This window comes from Corvus brachyrhynchos, unplaced genomic scaffold (genome assembly GCF_000691975.1).
Source record: "Corvus brachyrhynchos isolate BGI_N302 unplaced genomic scaffold, ASM69197v1 scaffold230, whole genome shotgun sequence".
NCBI lineage: Eukaryota > Metazoa > Chordata > Aves > Passeriformes > Corvidae > Corvus > Corvus brachyrhynchos.
Genome location: NW_008235744.1, coordinates 1,087,500 through 1,106,979, shown reverse-complemented (window position 1 = coordinate 1,106,979; position 19,480 = coordinate 1,087,500). Strand labels below are relative to the sequence as shown.

The 19,480-nt window shown below is 38.4% G+C and overlaps 2 protein-coding genes across 5 annotated transcripts in view; one reads left to right on the top strand and one right to left on the bottom strand.

Annotated features, from left to right (window-relative positions):
• The window catches only part of PDE7A (phosphodiesterase 7A), a 42,670-nt gene extending 29,640 nt beyond the window's left edge, over positions 1-13,030 (top strand). For 2 of the 3 annotated variants that reach the window (XM_008644183.2, XM_017725802.1), the window contains 8 exons: positions 841-936; positions 3,956-4,056; positions 6,269-6,400; positions 6,725-6,816; positions 7,436-7,580; positions 8,400-8,496; positions 9,494-9,574; positions 10,897-13,030. In XM_008644183.2, coding sequence (XP_008642405.1) covers positions 841-936; positions 3,956-4,056; positions 6,269-6,400; positions 6,725-6,816; positions 7,436-7,580; positions 8,400-8,496; positions 9,494-9,574; positions 10,897-11,108 — 956 coding nt within the window. In that variant the 3' untranslated portion in view covers positions 11,109-13,030. The remainder of the gene's footprint in view (positions 1-840; positions 937-3,955; positions 4,057-6,268; positions 6,401-6,724; positions 6,817-7,435; positions 7,581-8,399; positions 8,497-9,493; positions 9,575-10,896) is intronic. The other variant, XM_017725810.1, reaches the window with a different exon arrangement.
• MTFR1 (mitochondrial fission regulator 1) overlaps positions 12,556-19,480 on the bottom strand; it is a 27,408-nt gene continuing 20,483 nt past the window's right edge. Inside the window, exons 6-8 of one of the 2 annotated variants that reach the window (XM_017725836.1) lie at positions 18,166-18,424; positions 17,893-18,061; positions 12,556-13,197 (exon numbers count right to left, since the gene is read on the bottom strand). In XM_017725836.1, the coding sequence (XP_017581325.1) occupies positions 13,192-13,197; positions 17,893-18,061; positions 18,166-18,424 (434 nt within the window). In that variant the 3' untranslated portion in view covers positions 12,556-13,191. Of the gene's footprint in view, positions 16,308-17,892; positions 18,062-18,165; positions 18,425-19,480 lie in introns of both variants that reach the window. The other variant, XM_017725828.1, reaches the window with a different exon arrangement.

The following is a 19,480-nucleotide window of genomic DNA, read 5'->3' as shown; positions in this document are numbered from 1 at the left end:
CCTGGATGAGTCTCTATGAAAGAATTTCCCTAGTAAATGTTCCAAGAATTGCATATTTCATTGTGAGGAATGTGTACATGAGAATACATTAATTCTAGCCTAGTAATAAGCTTGATTTAGAAGGAATTTTTGTCTTTTTGTACCTCAGTTTCTGTCTGTGCTAGGTTCTGTAATGCTAAATGAAGATTGTCAGCCATGACATTGTTTGCAGACCAAATAACGGACAAGCTATTTCAAATAAACATTGCGGATTATATCTCTGTCTCTTACAGTTTTACTTATTTTACTGGTACAAAAGATTGTAATAAAGCTATGAGTAGGCAAAATATATTCTAAGCTTGTAATATTATACAGTTTTTGTAGAGTTCTGGGTGAAATAAGAAGTCCAGCAAAATATATGATGAAAATGAGAGATAGCATATTTGCAATGTGCGCTAATCAATAGTGTTGTCTAGCTTTTCTCTTTGCCTGATTATATTTATATTTTGTATATGTGTTTGGGATATGTTGCATAAATATAATTATAAAATTGATTATCATTATAATGGGTTTGCATGTTGAAATGGGTTGGTTTTTTAATGTTCAGTAACATTTACTTCCTATCAGTTGCCATTGGACAGTTGCTGAATGCATTACAGTTAAGCAAAACCAATGGTGATTACTAGAGACAGCTAATGGAAACTTGTCATGCAGTGAGATTTAAATATTTATCATGAATTGGTGTAGAAAAATTTGCTTGTATAATTTTTGTAACCACTTTGTTTGAAATAATACAATTCTTATGGGAGAATCACTGATTTCATGGCTTCCAATGAATTAGTATTTTCATCTTATTTTTAGGAAACAGTCTAGTCAGCTTAACCTTTCATCTGTTTAATCTACATGGACTAATTGAACACTTCCAGTTAGATACGATGAAACTTCGTAGATTTTTGGGTAAATACGGCTTTTTATTTTGATGAATATTGCTGTTTATCTGCATTTTTATACCTTAACTGAAGTCCTGGTTGTAGTTTAGCAATAAGGTTTGAAGGGTACTGATGCAGTTTACATTGTGCAGTGATTTGAATTATATTAATTGAGATGATCTCTCACAGTTTTTACGAGTACAGAATTTTCTGTGTTAAATCCAAACAAGTATTATCAAGTTTAATAGTTTCATAGCTGATGCTTTATTCTATTTATTAAACCTATTTAATATCTATTAAACAATCAGGAATATGTGTGACATTTGTATTGGGAAAGGTTAGACAGCTCCTTTCTTTGTTCTGATTTTCAGTTCCGTATTGATCTTTACTTTTTCCAGTGATACAGTTTCCTAACTGTATGGAATGTTTCGACTTGGCCATACTTTCTGGTGCCAATTTGATGTTACCTCTGGCTTGCTCACATTCTCCTACAAGAAAGCACTGTATTGTGGACATAGTTTCTCCCTAGACAGAGTACAAGACAATTTTAGTTGAATGTTTGGATCTGTGTCACTGGAATGCATCTTTGGAAAGAACTGTAAATACAATGTAGAATATTCAAACCAAGTGGTACATTCACTCGACAGAGCTGTCTGCATCCCAATACCATGGACGGGTGCTGTTATGAGACCTCCTTCCTTTGGCTCTTCTGTGACAGTATCTTTAATTTTGTGAAGTGGAACTGAGCAGGAGAAACAAGTTTCTGGTCCCTTTAACAGGCTTTCACAGTTTCAGAGAAAACAATTCTGTGGTTACAAAGCTTGTCACTTAACAGGGGAGAAATCACATTTGGAAGGTTTTTCTCCCCTTCCAAATAGGAGAATGTTTTTGTTTTCATAATTTAGTTCTTTCAGCTTAAAAAAATCAGTTTTGTCTTGCATTTCATGTTGTTTTGAAGTGGACTCAATTTTCTCCAATTTCAGAAATGTTAATCAGCTGACCTTAATGACTAATATGTTGGAATGTGAGGGAAATGATCATAGAAATCTGGTTGAGGCTGCTCAAGTTCTAACTGAATGTGGTTTGTCTTTCTCATGTGGTTAGTTGAGATTATGCAAATGATAATACTTGAAAGACTAGTTAGAAATGACAGGGTTAGTTGACTGGTTATCAGAAGATGAGAGTTTTAACTACATATGACTACTCCAAGTTATAATCCACTAAAATGAGATTGGACTTTGAAAAAGGCAAAATCTATTCTAAATTTGAAATTGACAACCTTTCCCTTTTTGTTAATGCCTTCTACTTAATATCAGTAAAAAGCTCTGTCTTAGTCCATCATAAAAATCAAGGAACCTTTCTTCAAAATACAGCTTCTTAGCATGAACACAATTCATTCTTTTCTTTTGCTACCACTTACACTCTAATCCTTAGTAATCTGAAGATCAAATTCCAGAAGACTAGGACAGCTCAAATGGTCCAGTGCCACACAAACTTCACATTATATGAGAATCTACTGGAATATTTTTAAGGAGAGAAATCTGATTTTAGTCCTCTATAGGCTCTCAGTATTTTTTCTGTGTATGCGTGTAAATATACACACACACACACAGAGTCTTTCAGTGATTTCCACCAGCTGCTTGGAGATCTGCCTCTTCTTGCTATGTCTTTACAGATTCTTACTCTAGACCTGAACAGGGGGAGAGAAGATGCAAAGTACTACCTTCCTGAAAACAGGGTTGTTGTGCTATTCTAGTTCTGGCAAACTGTGATCAAAATGTTGACCTAGGTCTGCTTTAATAAAATAACTAAGTTAGGAAAATTGTAGAGTTCAGGTAGCTGGATCAACCTATGAAGCCACAAAAACATTAAGAAGCAAGCCAGTTATATATGCATTCATGCACTTGATGTGAGGAATAGGTGGGAGAGAGTATTACTGCAGATTAGTAAAGCCCAAAGACATTTATATTGATTTTCATTATTTTTCATATGAGCTGTCAGCTGCGCATTGAGTACTATTGAGACTACATGGTGGGGACAGTATTTTGACTTTTCATGAACCACAGCTCTTCACAAATAATCACATCAGTATTGCTGTAGCACTACAATCACAATTACATGGATCCTTCGGGCTTGTAAACTGAGTAGAAAAGAGGCTTGTGGGCATGTTTGTTTGGTGGGACTGACAGACTGTTGTAGCCAGACAAGAAAATGTTCTTTTGAGGTTTGCTTGGAAGAACTAATGTGTTGTGTCAGGCAAAACTTCAGAATATAGTTTGATTGCTGTGCTTTAAGTCTTCTTCCCCTCCATCCTTTTTAACATTATAGTTTTTTCATTCCCTATACTTGAGCTAATGTTGATGCCCTTTAAAGAATTCTACCTATAATGTTCAAAGACAGCCAGGAAGATGGAGGAAAGAGGAGGAAAGCAAAGAAGAATAGGGAATATTGAATCTAGGTGTAGTTAGTCAGACCATCAGCTAAATGAGATTCTTTTCTAAATTGCATATGGGCTTAAGTTTGCCTGAGTACAAGTAGGAGAAGATGCCTAAAAATATACAGAGGTGGGTTTTCCACGACCACTTTCCTGAATGGGACAGAAAAGCACTTCATGTAACAGTGCTTAATTCCTCTAAAATCCTCTCTGCTTTCAGCTCATGATATGAAGTAATCCTAATGGTTTGGTAAATAGCATAATTTTCATTTTGTATTCAGTGTTGCCTCACCATTCAGACAGATTGTCAAAGACAGCCTTCCCTGGGAAATTCTCAGTGTCAGAATATCTCAGATTAGATATTGATTTCAAGTTGTTTAATTTTTGCTCTGAGGTGACTTTACATGTAGTTGATTTCCTTTAGCAAACACTGTTTCTTCGCATAAAAATCTTATAGCTGCGTCGTGGTTCAGCTGACGATTTATGGACTGTGACACTTTTATGTGTATGTAACGTGATATTGCATATTTCTGTGCTTAATAGGGTCATATAAAATGGTCCTTGAAAAAATTGCAATTTTATTTAAATTTGGATATTTGTTATTTTCCTGCAGTTATGGTTCAAGAAGATTATCACAGTCAAAATCCTTATCATAATGCAGTTCATGCTGCTGACGTGACTCAGGCCATGCACTGTTACTTAAAAGAGCCCAAGGTAAGGGAGCATTCTCACTTTTACATCACTCATACACACAGAAATATGTGTGTTTATGTGTAAACGCATATGAATGGATTGTGTGCACATATCACAGAACCATTTAGGTGGGAAAAGACCTCTGAGATCGAGTCCAGCCTGTGACCAAACACCACCTTATCTACCAGACCATGGCACTGAGTGCCACATCCAGTCTTTCCTTAAACACATCCAGGGACGGTGACCCCCCCCACCACCCTGGGCAGCCCATTCCAATGTCTGATCACCCTTTCTGTGGAGAAATTCTTCCTAATGTCCAACCTAAACCTCCCCTGACACAGCTTTAGACTGTGTCCTCTATGCCATCGCTGGTTGCCTGGGTGAAGCAGCCAAACCCCACCTGGCTACAACCTCTTTTCAGGCAGTTGAAAATAAGAGAGCAATAAGGTTATATATCTATGCATATACATACATGCATACATATATGTGTATATGCACATACAGGTTTTATTAAAAGTAAAGAAACCTAAGAACCCAACACGAAACACTTTTGAGCTCTGTCTTGCTCTCCCCTGTTGCTGAGGCTGTGGGTTCACACTTAGCAGTATGCTTTTCTTTTTTTCCCCCCTTCTGAGCTGACATTGTCTTTTGTGTGACTTCCTGTTGAACCAGAGCAGGGAATTACAGTTGTAGCTGTTTAACATAGTGCTGAGCCCCAAGACATTTATGTAGAACTGCAGCCTGAGTCAGAGCAGGAAACAATAAACCTGTGTACTTGACATCTGGGGTGGTGTTTTTTCCTCCAGAAACTACCATTACCCTTACTTTGCTCAATTTTGCTGTTACTGAATAGTTTGCTTCTACGAGAGGCAGTTCCCAGCAATACATCAGGAGTTCTCTTTGACCATTCTTTTTAAGAAAGGGTAGAGTGACAGACCTTAAGGACCTAAACTAACTGAGCTGCTTCCTTACTGCTCAGGCTGCTGTCAGGCTGCTGTAAGTGATGTCTTGGACAATTTAAGGGTGAAGTCCTATCCTTCTGTATTAAATTGAAAGCTGTAGTGCTCTGTAGCTAATGAGAAATTATCTACCTTGATGCAAATTATCACCAATCTCATATTCCCTTGAATAGCATAGCTCCTTATTCTCTGCTTCTGAGGTAAAAACAAGTAAGTTTTGGCTCAATAAAGCCTTTTTCAGAGTCTCTTTGCCCACTCCTCCCACTCAGTTTCTCAGTGCTGCTCTCAGACCAATTGGTGCTGTGAGCCAGATCAGAGCTGATACATGATGAGCTTTTTTATGGCATTCAGTTTGGAAGCCCTGAGCCTTTTTTATTTAATACTCGTGATGGGAGTTTTGTAATGCCTCAGATACAAGTATAGACTTTGCATTTTTAGTAACATACACAGCTATAGTTCACTGTACTGAACTACAGCTCTGTTGCACCAAAGTACATTATAAACATGTGAGGTGTGATAGATGGCAAATACAACAGGGAACATTAACTTCTGTCCTTGAAGGGTGTTTGCTGCATTTCACCTTTATATGGACAGAACTGTCTTCTCTGTTTTAGTGCAAACTAGACTTTGTTACTGAGTTTAAATTTTCAAACCTCTCAATCACAAGTACGAATAGCTATGAACAGTGAAAATAAGTCCATGTACATGCGTGCTGAGTTAATTGACATGCACATTGAAAATATTTGTGGCAGATTTTCCTCCTTTGGTTCTGTTCCTGGTAGACCTTGAAATACAATTTTGCATAAGAGCAGAAGTACATTCTGAATAGTTCTAAGTCTTCCAGAGCATTAGTTCCTTCCTCTTAGGAGGAGAAGTTTTCATGCTTTTTGAAATACAGTATGAATTTAAAGCAGAATAGACACATACGAATGGACTTGGTAAATGAGAGGAAAAGCTAATTTAATAATTTTTCTGCTTTTATGGGGTCTGGTTAGGAATAGTGCTTCATTACCAGACACAAAGGATTTTGTGTGCTGGCATTTTTTAAGAGTGTACCTTCCTATTCATAAATAATGCTTAAACCATTGTTGAAATTTTGTAGCTTTTTTGGGGGAGAAATACTGTGAAAAGTCAGTGGAGTGTTCGTTTTACATCTTAGAAATTTTTTCCAAATTTCTATTGGCTGTTAATTACTAAAAACCAAAAATGCAACACTCATGCATTTTTTCTAAGGCCATATTGCATTACTAACATTTGTTGGTTTTGCCTTGCAGCTTTCCAAATCTTTGACTCCATGGGATGTTCTGCTCAGTTTAATAGCAGCTGCCACACATGATTTGGATCACCCAGGTGTTAACCAACCTTTCCTAATTAAAACAAATCATTATTTAGCGACTTTATATAAGGTAAGGATAAAATCAGCTGTTTTGTTAAAACCGGGTTTTTGAGAGGAGTATAGGAAAGGAGTATAAATTGTGATGTGTTTAGCTAGCGGTAGGATTGAATCCAGACTTTGTTTCCACGTCACTGGGATAAAAAAATGTGCAAATTAACAAAGTATTCAGGATTTGTAAGATTTAACCTCCTTGGGAAAAACAAAAAAGAAGAGAAGAAAATAAAACACCAACCCTAAAACACAGCCAAATTGACTGGTGCTGCTCTTGGTATATAACTCTTCAGTGTAAGAAAAAGGCATTGATTGATATTTGTTACTCCCTTTTAATTCACAGAATACCTCAGTATTAGAGAACCATCACTGGAGATCAGCAGTGGGCTTGCTGAGAGAATCTGGTTTATTTGCACATATGTCATTAGAAAACAGGTATGTTTATACCAAATAGTATAGATTAGTTTGAGATGCAGGCAATCTGTCACTTAGCTAAGACAGCCCTGCAAAACAAGATAAGTTATTGCATGGCAGTTTTGAGTACAAAATGCAGAGATCTATTTTAAGAATTCCTGGATACTGTGCTGGTAGAGTAGAGCAGTTCATGGTGCAACTTGATATTTGGAAAATAACATTTATTGCGAGCACATTGAAGAAGTGTATTCATGTAGTCAAGCACCTGTTCAGAGTAAACTTGGCAGTCTTTTCTTGTTCTGCCACCACAACTGTAGTTTAAAATAGATCATCTTCACCTACTCTTAACAAGAAATGATCTTGAGACAATCAGTTCGTGCAATTTAAGAAAAAAAAGGGAGGGGGAGGAAAAAAGCTAAAAACCATTTTAGTCTTGCTGAAAGCTGCCAATGAAATATCCTGATATTTCTGTGAATGTTGCAAGAACTTTTCAGCAAAAGAAAACAAACTGTTCAGTGAAAATGCTTCTTATAAAGCTTGCATTTGTATAATAATAAATATGATAAAAAGAATGTATATCTAGGGATGACTGTTGTTCTTAATTGCTATCCTTTTGAATGTTTGGTGTCACTAATTTCAGGCAGCTGATGGAGAGCCAGATAGGCGATCTCATTCTTGCTACAGACATCAGTCAACAAAACGAGTACCTGTCCATGTTTCGATCCCATTTGGATAGAGGAGACCTATGTTTAGAGAACGCGAACCATCGTCACTTCATTTTACAGGTGATCTTGCTGGTCATGTTTTTGAAAACAGCACTTTAGTGTAAAAAACTTACTTAAAAATGCGAAATACTACTTCTGCCATACTCCTTTCTTCTCCTTTCAAAATGGAGCAGAACTGTCTTTAAGTCTTTCATTACAAAAAGGTTGTTCCCTCCAATTCCCACACCCAGCACTTCTCCCAAGTGATGGTGTGTTGGTAAGTCTGATAACTTAGAGCTGCTGAAGTGAGGTGTCTCCAAGACAAGGCTTAGCATTTCTAACGACTCCACTGCAGCCTCAGAACTGTGAAATGCTTTGTCAGAACATATTTTGGGGGAGGAAAGCACTGCTGTTGTGAATCATTTTGCAGTTGTGCTAGTGTGCTTTAGCAAACTTAAAAGCCTTGAGAATCTTTTTAGGTTTATAGGCATTTTCTTACTAGGTTCATATTGTGGGCTATAAGCGAAAGTGGACAAACAGATGGAACTTCTGTCTTGTGCAAACCATTGCTAAAAATACAAGCTTGAGAGCTAGAAATGGAAAACACTGCTTGCTTTGATGTTTCTGAATTTATTTTTGGCTCCTGTACCAGTGAGTATACTAAATATAGTGGTCCTGAAATACTTTGAGTTGACTGAATTTCCATATTACTCAGGGATGATCATGAGATCTCACAGTCCCCTGAGTGTTTTTTAAATATTACAGAACATAACTTTGGAGCACAAATGGTAGGTAGGTTTGTTATTCACAAAACCTAAAATAATCTGCTATCAGGAATTAAGTAATTACAGGCACTTCTGTTGCAGGAAGGTGATCTAACACTGTGTGTTAACTTGTTAGATGGCTTTGAAGTGTGCAGATATTTGTAACCCCTGTCGGACATGGGAGCTGAGCAAGCAGTGGAGTGAAAAAGTAACGGAGGAGTTCTTCCATCAAGGCAAGTAAGAGTAGAAGTATCTGTTAGCATATAATGTATTTCGTGTGGAGAGAGTGCCCATGAGCCCTCATCCATTTATATTTAGGACTAACAGATGTACAGTGCAGTATGGGATTTTTTTACTTCCATGGGTTGTGTTTCCTGCAAAAGGTCAGAGTTACTAAAACGCAGCAGAGAATCTCCTTAGAATCTGAACCTAGAATGGCTGGTGCAATACATCCTTCAGCTGAAAGGGGCTTCAGATTAATACATATGGCCACTTTAAAATTGCCTTAGTGGTTTCAGCAAATTATGGAGTATGTTCATCATGTGTCTTCAAGATTTAAACTTCAGCTGTGAGGCCTGTTGGTAAGCAAGTAAGAGCCAGGGAGATTTTTAGTTACTGTGTGGTTTAGACCACTTATGTAAGCAGTTAATAAAGCTGCTAAGTGACAAATAGAGTGAATTTTCTCCGGTATTATTAAATTGTTTTAATAATAAAATTAAGGCTAGTTTGGCTGACTTGAGACCTGCTAATTTGCAAGTGAATATGGTAAATGGGGAACAGACTGCTTTATTTGGTGCTAATCATGTGAGACTTAATCTTAGATAAAGGTGATGGGGAAGCAGAAACACAAATTGCCTTTAGCAAGAAATTTCTGAAGGCTAAGCTATCCACTTCCATATTGCTGAGGGGGGATTCATTTGTCATTTCTATGACAGTGTAGGAGGTTTTGCAAGAAAGAGGATGTTAATCCTTCAGGAAACCTGTGGTTCTATGGGGTTTCTGTAATTACTGTTTGATGAAAAATACCAAGTATTTAAATACAGTAGTTGTAAGTACTGTTAGTCTGACAGATCTACTTGTTTTTTTGGGAGATAGGAAGAGAAGCAAGTACATTCTGCCAGCTGCAAGGTACTATCCTTGTTAACCAACTTGCACAGCTCACTTCTGTTAGTGTTTGACTTTGTTGGAACTTGATGATTTAATGGTTGCATTATACTTTTGTTTCTTTAGGTGATATCGAAAAAAAATATCACTTGGGTGTGAGTCCACTTTGTGACCGACAGACAGAAACTATTGCCAACATCCAGATTGGTAACTGCAATTCAGTTTGTTTTAGTAGCTTTCTTTCAGGATGCAGTTTGAAAAAAAGCACCTTTTGGACACATTTCCTAGAGGCTGAACATGCTCTGTGTCTGTGTGGCAGCACTTTATTATAAAGAGCAATTTTATTTTTATTTGCTATGTAATATTTCTTGAATTGTTTATGAGTGCTGCTGCACTGACAGTCCTGGAGCCCCTCTGTTTCCTCCCAAAGCAGGTACAGCCTGGGAGACAGCTGTCTTGATTTCTCCCACACTGCTGCCCAGAACTTTCCTCATCTGTATGGTATTCTGGGAAGAGGAGGGTCCCTTCCCCTTGCCATGTGGTCTAGGGCGCCTTTTGCAGCGAGCTTGCCACAACTGGGCATGCTGGCTTTAGCTTTCTGGAATGTCAGCATTCCCTTTAAGTGCAGCCTTTAAGGAGGGGGGTGGGCAGAGATGTGACAGAGAATGGTGGATAGCCATTATATTAATAGTTTTTGCTAACCTGACTTGGATTTAAATAGTAAAATGTCTTTATATAGTTATTTTTAATAAAAGTTGCTTATGTAGGTTAAGTGGGACTCAGTTAAAAGTAAGGAAAAGAATACATTTAACTACAAACACAGTATGAGTTAATGCTTTAGACTGACACAAAAGCTGATGTGTTCCATCAGCTGCACTGTTTTAATTTAGAATGCTAGGAAATCATCTATTTCTTTAATTAAAAGACTCAATTTTGGCCATCTTACCATTGAATTTTTGTTTGGAAATAGACATTACAAATAAATGAACGTGCACACACACCAGCAAGTACATCGACATATTGTTCTGTGGCCTTGTTTAAAAAATGTCTAAAATTTGTCTTTTAAAGTGTTTTTAGTCAACTTAATATTGGGAAAATAATACATTCTTTTTTTCTCCCTATGTAGTGTAGTTCAGACACTCTGTGGGGTAATCAATTATAAAATCTTTCAGAAATTTAGGTTTTCTAAACTGTGTGACTTAATTGCTGATGTTTAGATTTCTCTCCCCCTCCATATTGTTCATATTCGTCTTCATTTGGTCATTGCTGTGAAAGAAAGGTTAATTTGTAATGCAGTGTATTGCTGTTCTTCTGACTGATTAGTAAAATCTTCTACATTGAGAGACTTTTTGTATAAAGATACCCTAAATATTGAAATGAATATTTAACTGCACATTGGAGAATAGTAGTTTGACACGTTTTATTTTTTGCTACTAAATTCTATTTAAAATGTTTGGTTTGAAAAATATTTTCGTTTTTCTTTGTATTGTTTTTTTATTTCATCTGCCTCTGTTTGCTTGTTTTTGAAGGTTTTATGACTTACTTAGTGGAACCACTGTTTGGGGAATGGGCCCGCTTTTCCAACACCAGGCTGTCACAGACAATGCTTGGCCACCTGGGACTGAACAAGGCAAGCTGGAAGGGAGTGCAGAGGGAACAGTCTGGCAGCGGTGACGATGTCGACCCCACTTTTGAGGAAATGGACTCAGACATTTTACCTCAGGAACCTCGATTGTCCTGACCTCAATCTCCATGACAAAACTGCCTCTTCCCTCGATATCTGCACGGTCGGATTAAAGGAGACACATGCCAGCCCAAGGTTTTGGTGAAACGGTAAAATGATGCCAGCATTATTTATTTCCAAGTTTTCCTTTGACACAGACCATTTGACCCAGAATTTTTTTAAGCCGCCAGATCTGAACATAGAGCAATATGCACCCGCCTCAGTTGGTTGTCGTTTGGAACCTCGAATATGCAAAGCACAGCAGTGACTGAGCCTTGGAGCAACGGGACGAAAGCTTCATTGTGCCCCATGGCTTTGGTTTTCTCATGATATTTGGAATACAGTCTTCAAATCAAAGACTTGACATGGATTGTTCCACTCCCTTGGAATTTAGCAAGACTTGCATAAATGTGTTCAAAGCATACCTTCCACTCAGTCCCTGTTTTAATACGGAAATGTGAAGTGCCCATCCTTTGCTGCCTCTGGCAAGACTTGATGTTTACAAATGTACTCTGAAACTATCGGTTCTAGACTTAACCTTTGCGCATGGCTGTGAAGGAACCACTAACTTGGGTTTTTTGCTTTTTTAAAGAAAAAGATCAAATCTGAGACTGCAGCTCTTGTTTCTTTGGATGCCAGAAAAGCCTCCCATTTGCCATAATTTTGTTTGTGCACTGGGAACTGAGCATTCATTATAGAGCACAGCCAAGCTTTACTCCAGTGCTATATGGGAATGCAATTTTTTAACGGCGAAAAAACACTTCTGAATCTGGGAAGGGAAGGGGTGGGGGGGAAGCGTCCGAACTGCATTGCGATTCTGCAGTGGGAACATCGCATGTTGTTCTCACTATTGTACACTTGAACTGCACATGCAAGAAAAAAGGTGGAATGTCTAAACACCATAATCAGCTCAGGGTATTTGCCAATCTGAAATAAAGTGGGATGGGAAGCGTGTCCTTCAGAACAAGGGTACAAATGCCCCTTTCGCTGCAGCGTGTGTGTATGTGTGGGTGTGTGAGTATGTTTGGGACGGGGGAGGGCGGGAGGGCTCGGGGAAGGGTTTGAACGGCAACATTTTTTTTTTTTGGTTTTTTTTGGTTTGTTTTTTTTAATTTATTCTTTTAAAATGTTACAATTTCATGAACAGCCACACTGGGGAGGAAACTGTAACAAATTGCTACAGATGCCTTAAACTATGCACAAAGCTAAGTGACCAAATTTGTTTTTGATTTGAAAAAAAAAATAATAAAAAAAAAGTGCATTGTTTACGTATTCCTCCCTCTACTGAAACATTACCCACTGATGGGTTTTTGGTGGGAAAAGGAGAAAATGTTTTTTAGGACAAAATTAAAGGACTAATTTTAAACTTAAAACATTCCATTTTTGTAATTTGTTTTACATTGTTTTAAGTACAGTAAGCACAACTGTAATCTAGTTTGAGAAACTGGTGCTTTCTTTTAGTTCATTTGTATTTCCCTGTTATTATTGTAAAAGACTGTTTATTAATTCTGTTTACAGTTTGTTGCAACAGCCATTTTTGGAAGAGAGCTTCAGTGTAAAGCCATTTGTAAAGGCTTTGCCATATTCATTTTAATATGTGCCTGTTGCTGTTAACTTTTAATTAATAAAACAAAATCTTTTCACATAATGCTCCTGTACATTTAAGTTATGACTGAGTCCAGTGTTGTGGAAAGGTAGCTAAGGTTGCAGTCAGCTTCCACTGTAAAACTAAGCCAACTTTTGGATTTGAAAATACTAGTCCTCATATGCCAAAATTTATTGCCTCTTGGAGCTTGGCCTTTTACTGTTTGAAAAGCAAATCCTGACTTACCTGATTGTTTCCCTTCTAAAACTGTTTATTATTCTTTCATGTTCCCTGAAGTAGTATCATTAATCTCAAAGTGGCCATGTTTAAAGAAATAAATTTCTAATGAAACCATTATTTCGAGCCTGTGTGAACTTCCTTCCTTCCTCCACTGTCAGTGCAAGTTCTTGCTGTTGTCTGACTCCTGCAGAGAAGGATCAGGTGGGACAATGAGATCTGGTTGTAATTTGCAGGAACAGAGGAGCCATTTTTAACAGGGTGCCTTTGAAAGGGTGTTCAAAGCTGGGAGAACACAGAGGTAACGACTGTGTGAGTAACTTACTACAGAGACACTGCAGAGAAACTTCCTACAGAGAAACATTTAACTGGGTTAATGGGGGGAAAGTATTGATTCCTCTTGGACCTTTTTGAATGAAACATATTCCAAGCCTGCAGCTATTTTCAAAATGACCACTAAAATCAGTATCTGATGATGTCTTCTGTGACACATTTGTAAAAAATGAACTTGGTTTAAAGAGTATCAACTGCATTTGTTTTGCTACTTGTTATAGGCATGTGTTAATACGTAATTTTAATGAAAATTAAGATTGATGATTTTACAAACAGGTATATAGAGTATTTCAACAGAGTATAAAAAGCTTGTGATTTTTAACACTGTGCAAACTTGCTGTCTTTTGCTCTGACAGGACCAGAGGAGCTTGTCAAAGTGTAAAACAGGAGTAGTTTTGTTCTAAGCACCCTTCCTGGAAAGGGGTGTCTATCTTTTCCTACCAGACTGGATTTAGAAAGACTGGTTCTAATCCCACCTCCTCATGTATGTGGAAGTGTCTGTCATTAGACTTGCATTAAAGAAAGAAAAAAATCATGCATTTTCTTGACCATGCTGGCTGGAAGTGCCTTCTACAAATCTACACTGAACTTTAACATTCCTGCAGCTTCCACATTTCACGTGAGAGCCGAGAGCCCACAGGTGCCAGGCACAGGACCCAGAGCCCCACAGAAACGTGCTGGGGAAGGGGGGCAGGCCCCCCCAACCGTTCCAGCTGACAGCTCTGTTCCCTGCACTGTTCTGTACACAGACAGACACAAACAGGCCTCAGGTTATGTCCAAGGGCTCTGCCCAGCCTCCATGGATGGCCTTAGTTTGAGCACTTGAGGTGTTTTTCTGTGGGCAGTGGCATTGTTTGTAATTTCAAGTAAAAAGATACACGTTAAGATACGGTATAAAACAAGTTATTTGGTGGCAACCTTGTGATTTTGTTTTCTTGCACAGGTGACAATTTCTTTTGCAGTAATTTTAGATTCCTGCTAAAGCTCACCATCCCATTTCTGGTGCTGGATGCCCCAGTTCAGATGGGCAGTGTCCTTTAAGAGGTCAAGTGACATCCTGAATTTTACAAGTTAATGATTTAATTGGACTGACAGAGGAACTGAGTGTATCAGGGGATGGAGAGGCTGTTGAACAAGTACCTTCCTGCTATTTCTGTGGTGAGGCATAAACTTCTCACTGGTTCCTGAGAGCCCTTTTTTGTGTGTTTAACCAGCATGCAACTGAGTTAACAGCATGGGGACCCTACTGTTACTCCTGCTGCACAGCAAGGTAAGCAAACCAGCCCTGGAAGAGATGCAAGGAGGTTGTCACTACACTGACTTACAGTCACTGGAACAGAATGTAAACTTAGGTTATTGTGGCTGCTGTCATTTGTAGAGTACCACAAATCAAATATGCCATGTTTATTTTATCTGCTTTTAATTTTATATAGTGGCAATAGAGCATAAAATACAAAACTTAAAACCAAAGTTAACTTTCACAAAGGTGTTTTAAAGGCACTTAAAAGGACTTAAGGACTGCATGAGCCATCAGTAGGACTGACGGCAGAGCCTTTGGAAGGAAGTTACACTGTGTATGTATTTAGCACCATTTCAAGTTCCACACCAGAAAACAAAGCTCCTCCCTGTACACCCTACATTCCAGTTATAAGCAGCAAAGCTTCTCCATCTTCAGTAGCCTCGTCAGCGCCATTCAGCTGTCTGTATTAAATAAGTGCTGCTTTTGCCTTTTCCTAGAAAACAGAAGCTCCCAGAGGCACTTGTACTTGTCCCAGTAGCCAGGATCAGCTTAGAGCACTAAAAATACTCAGGCTCAGCTTTGTCAATGCTCATCCATGGTCAGAGAAAACCATGGCTTTGTTTCAGTGTGCAGCTAAACTGCAGCTCTTGGTTCCTGAACAGCGTTTTTGCCCTTAACTTGTGCCTTCATCTTGAGCCTTTCTACACCTGTGCCTGGAGACATGAGCTCAGGTGGCTGGTACAGGTCTGGCAAGAAATAGCAACTGCATGACGGCCCCAGAAGGGATTCCCCTGGAAAATGGGTTACAGGCAACAGCTTATCCCATCTCTTCCCTGCAACTGGGGCCACGAAGGGTTGTGCAAGCCCCACCTGCCAGAAACACACCAGGGAGCCAAGACAGCTGGGGAGAAGGTGTCCATGAGCATCTCCTAGAGCAGCAGAGATGAGCCGCTTTTGGCAACTTGCACCCCACAGTACTTTGTACCTTTGTTTTCTTATCTACACCACTTCATGCTAATTAATACATACTCTTATTATTTTACTCTGCTGCTATCTCCTGACTGTTTCAAATTCCCTTGACTACCTATTCACAGAGGCTCCAACAGCATGATTTTACTCTTTATAATGGCCACAGGATGATGCAAGCAGGTTTTACTCTCTTACCCTTGCAAGCTCAGGTGAAACAAACAAAAAACCCTGCACAAAAATGTACTACTATGTAAAATTTAAGTGACCTCTGCAGCAGGTTCAAGTTTTCATTTTGTCAGTAAGAAGCAGAGCACCTTCTGGTTTTCTATGAGCTGAAAATCTGCTACAGTTAAGTTTAAAAGAAGGACTTCAACATGAAGATTTCAGTATCAAATTACACATTGCAGTGCAAATTATAGGCAGAGCTCACATAAAACTGATATTAACTTAAGAGTGTATCACCATCATTAATAATATGTACACAAATTTTTAAGGTGGTCAGTTATGCAAAAACAATGTTGTAGATATAACTTAGTGTTAATAAACTAAACCCATCATATAAATCTGAGTGGAAAGCCAGGCCTGAATACAAAATTAATACCTGAGTATAATGGTCCAATTTATTCCCCTTGATAAATCACATACATACAAACATGTTTAGTGCCTCATTTCTACATTTCACATTGGGTCTTTCTGTGCTGTAAGAAAGAGACCTCTCAGTACTAGTACTATTTGCAACATAAAATATTTTATACAAAGCAGCTTAACAGTCTTTTGCATAATAATTTTAACACTAAGATTTTTCAATTAAAGTCTTCATTTTTCCTGTGGACTTCAGCATGTGTGGTCCAAACTGGAAAGAAAACCAGAAACGTGTTCAGATTGCTTTCAAAAGAACCCTTGTTGAGCTTCTATCTATCCAAGTAGTAAAAGCAGAACTTGGGCAGAAATAATTTCCTTTATCATCCTGCTTCTCTGCATGCGGACATCGCAAAGTAAAGGGAAACTTGTGTTAGGAACAGCTTAAATGGCTCAGAGGAGGGAGCTAGCGACCTGCTGGAGCAGGACTGGAGGCAGTTCACTCTACCACAGTAAATAAGGAGATAGATGCAGTTATCTTTACACATTGACAACCAACTGCTCTAACAGCAGTTTAACAGTACTTCTGTTCTTTCTCTACCCTGCGCTGCTGTGCAAGTCCTTTTCAAAACTGTCATACAAAGATCCCATCCAAGTCTGATCTAACAAAGTTAGATACTGGTAAGAAGTGACGGACAGATTTTATTAGCTCATTATGGACCAACATTCTATCATTTAACAAAAACCTTCCATTTTCTTAGCTCTTGAATACTTGATGATCCTTAACCTCAAATGAGGGACTGTAAATTTCAAAACTGGAAAGTCATGAAAAAACCCTGTGGGAATAAATATTGCCAATTCCTATTCTTTTCCTTAATGCACCAGAGATGCTGAGGAAATGTGATTAATTCTTGGGAAACATCTAGCCTTTTAGTTTAATAGAACAGCCTGAACATTACAGAAATATACCACTAGAGGCCAAGAGGCAAGTAAGTCAACACTAATTAGCTGAAGTACTCAAAAGTTCTGAGATCTGTGGCGTGGAGATGTTATTTTCCTTAGAACTTAATTCAGAACATAGCCAGCTTTTGGAGTTTTATGTGCAATGAAAAAAACCCTCTTTACTCTTCCTCTCTAGTTCCACAGCACGAGGCTTCAAGGACTGCTGACAAATAAAACTGATCTGTACCAGGCTGGTTTTTCAGTATGTGCATATTGCTCATACTTGTATCTTGAATGTTCACTGGTGAAAAACCAATTTCAAATCAATCTGAAATAAACTAGAAGCTATTAATAACTTGTGCCATGTAAAAATTTCATTTTAACATTCTCACACTATAAAGAAACTGCTTTTATATACTCAGCATTTCCAATTATCAGAAGAAACTCCCTATACCAAGGAACCAAGGTCCAGCAGGCATTCTGAACAACTGTTTTCCAAATTCCTAGGAACGTCTGGTATGTTTCAGGATCTTGCTTCAAAGTTTCACCTGCACCAGCTGAATGGTTAAGGTTGGTAGTAACAGGCAAACTCAACTCAGACTGGATTTGATGTGAGTCCTTAGCAATGGTGTTTTCTGATTATCAGATGCTTGTGGCAACAGAAAACATTTTTGGTTTAAAAAAATAACAAAACCGTAACAGGACTTTTTAAAGTTAGGGCCAAGACAGTACACAATCCTAAGACTTGCCACTAAAAATGTGACTGCTGAAAGTCCTGGCACATCAGCAGTACTGCACAGGGTTTTGTGGATAGGGATGCTAACTTGTAGGGATCTATGCATGTTAGCAGAAAGATGTAGCTTGGTTTGCACAACTGTAACTTAGTCCAAGGATGTGTTCAGAATCACAATACTCACCAGCACCACCTCAGTCTGTGTCTTTGTTTCAGCCTTTGGAATCACTTTTTCTGTTTCACCTTGGCTATCATTTCGGTATCGGTAAGCAAATTTCTTTCTGAGAGCTTCTGCTATTAATGTAGCAGGATCTGCAGGCTGAGACACTTTAGATTTTGTACCTTCTGAGGATCTAGAAAAGAAAATGGCATCAGCATCTGTCTCACCCTCAAATAGTTTCAAGTCATAAAAACAAATTATTGCCAATCTCGGTACATTGATGTTTACGTTTATTACCTTTTCACCGCACGCAGTTTCACGCTGTTCATGTCTTTGAGGATTTCTAGCATGTTTGGTACTTCAGGCTTCTTTGGCCCATTTTCCACCACATTCTGGCCAGCGTTCATTTTTTTGTTTTTCCTCTCTTTAATGAGATCAATCGCAGACTTATTCTGTTGCAGACCTGAGGAAGGGGGTGGTGGCAGAGGAGGAGGAGGTGGTGGCGGCGGTGGAGGTGCAACAGGGACAGCAGCTGAAGCAACTGGACTAGACCCAACTACAAATGAAACATGCATTACACGTCAGTTTATTTGTAACTCCCCTTCACACGTCACAAATGCTCAGGTAAGACAATCACTGTAGGAACTTCAATTGCCTCCCCTCTGCCACCTTTAGATTGTCATGTAACTTCTTCATTCCTAAACCACCTAAGCAGACTCAGCTAAAAAGCCGCATGAAAATTCTTCTTGAAAAGTGAGAAGTGTCCTTTGAAATTCCAGGTGCATTCATGTCTTTACTGCAATGGGATGGACACCACGATATCTTTTAGTTATGTTCTGCCCCTAATGTTACCAGTATTTCCCTTTCTTCTCAGAGGCAGCTACTGAGCTGGAAGTCACAATCTGCCACATGAGCAGTGTTTCTTCCTATCATCACAAACAAGAAATTACCATACAATATTTTAAAATGTATATTTCAGATCTCAAACAGTGCTTAAATTGAAACTTATTCCAGCTGTCCAAGGTTGAGGATTTTTAGGCCAGCTACTCAATCTGTCTCTACTCATAGAGATTCTTACAATAATCTTTAGGCAAAAACTGGTGTTACAAATATAGTATCAGTAATAACCTGACAAATCAATGAAGAAACCTCTGTTTAATTGCACCTTAAAAAAAAAAGAGAAAAATCAGATCAAACTAGAGTTTTGAGGCTTGGAGTATAAAGTGTGCAAAGACGTTTATAGAAATAAAACAGAGGAGTCTACTCCGTGTACCTGTAGGCAAACACACAGCATCATTACCACGTTCTACCAGAAGAGGGAGGTAAAGATGATAAAATAAAAATCTAATTTCCCTAATAAATAGAGGTAAAGGGAAAAAATTAAAAATAAGTTAGTAGTTATTTCACATGCCCCCACACCCCCATAATTAAAATTCAAGAGTGAAACCAGGTGATCCTTAAAACTGTTTCATAGTTTTGAATATGAGCAGTTCAGGAAAAATAAAGTAACCGCTATCAGTTCACAGCTAAACGAGCATCCGAAAACTCAGAATATGATTTTATACACAAACATAGGCAAAGCTGTACTTGTTAAGTGACCTTAGGAACGAGT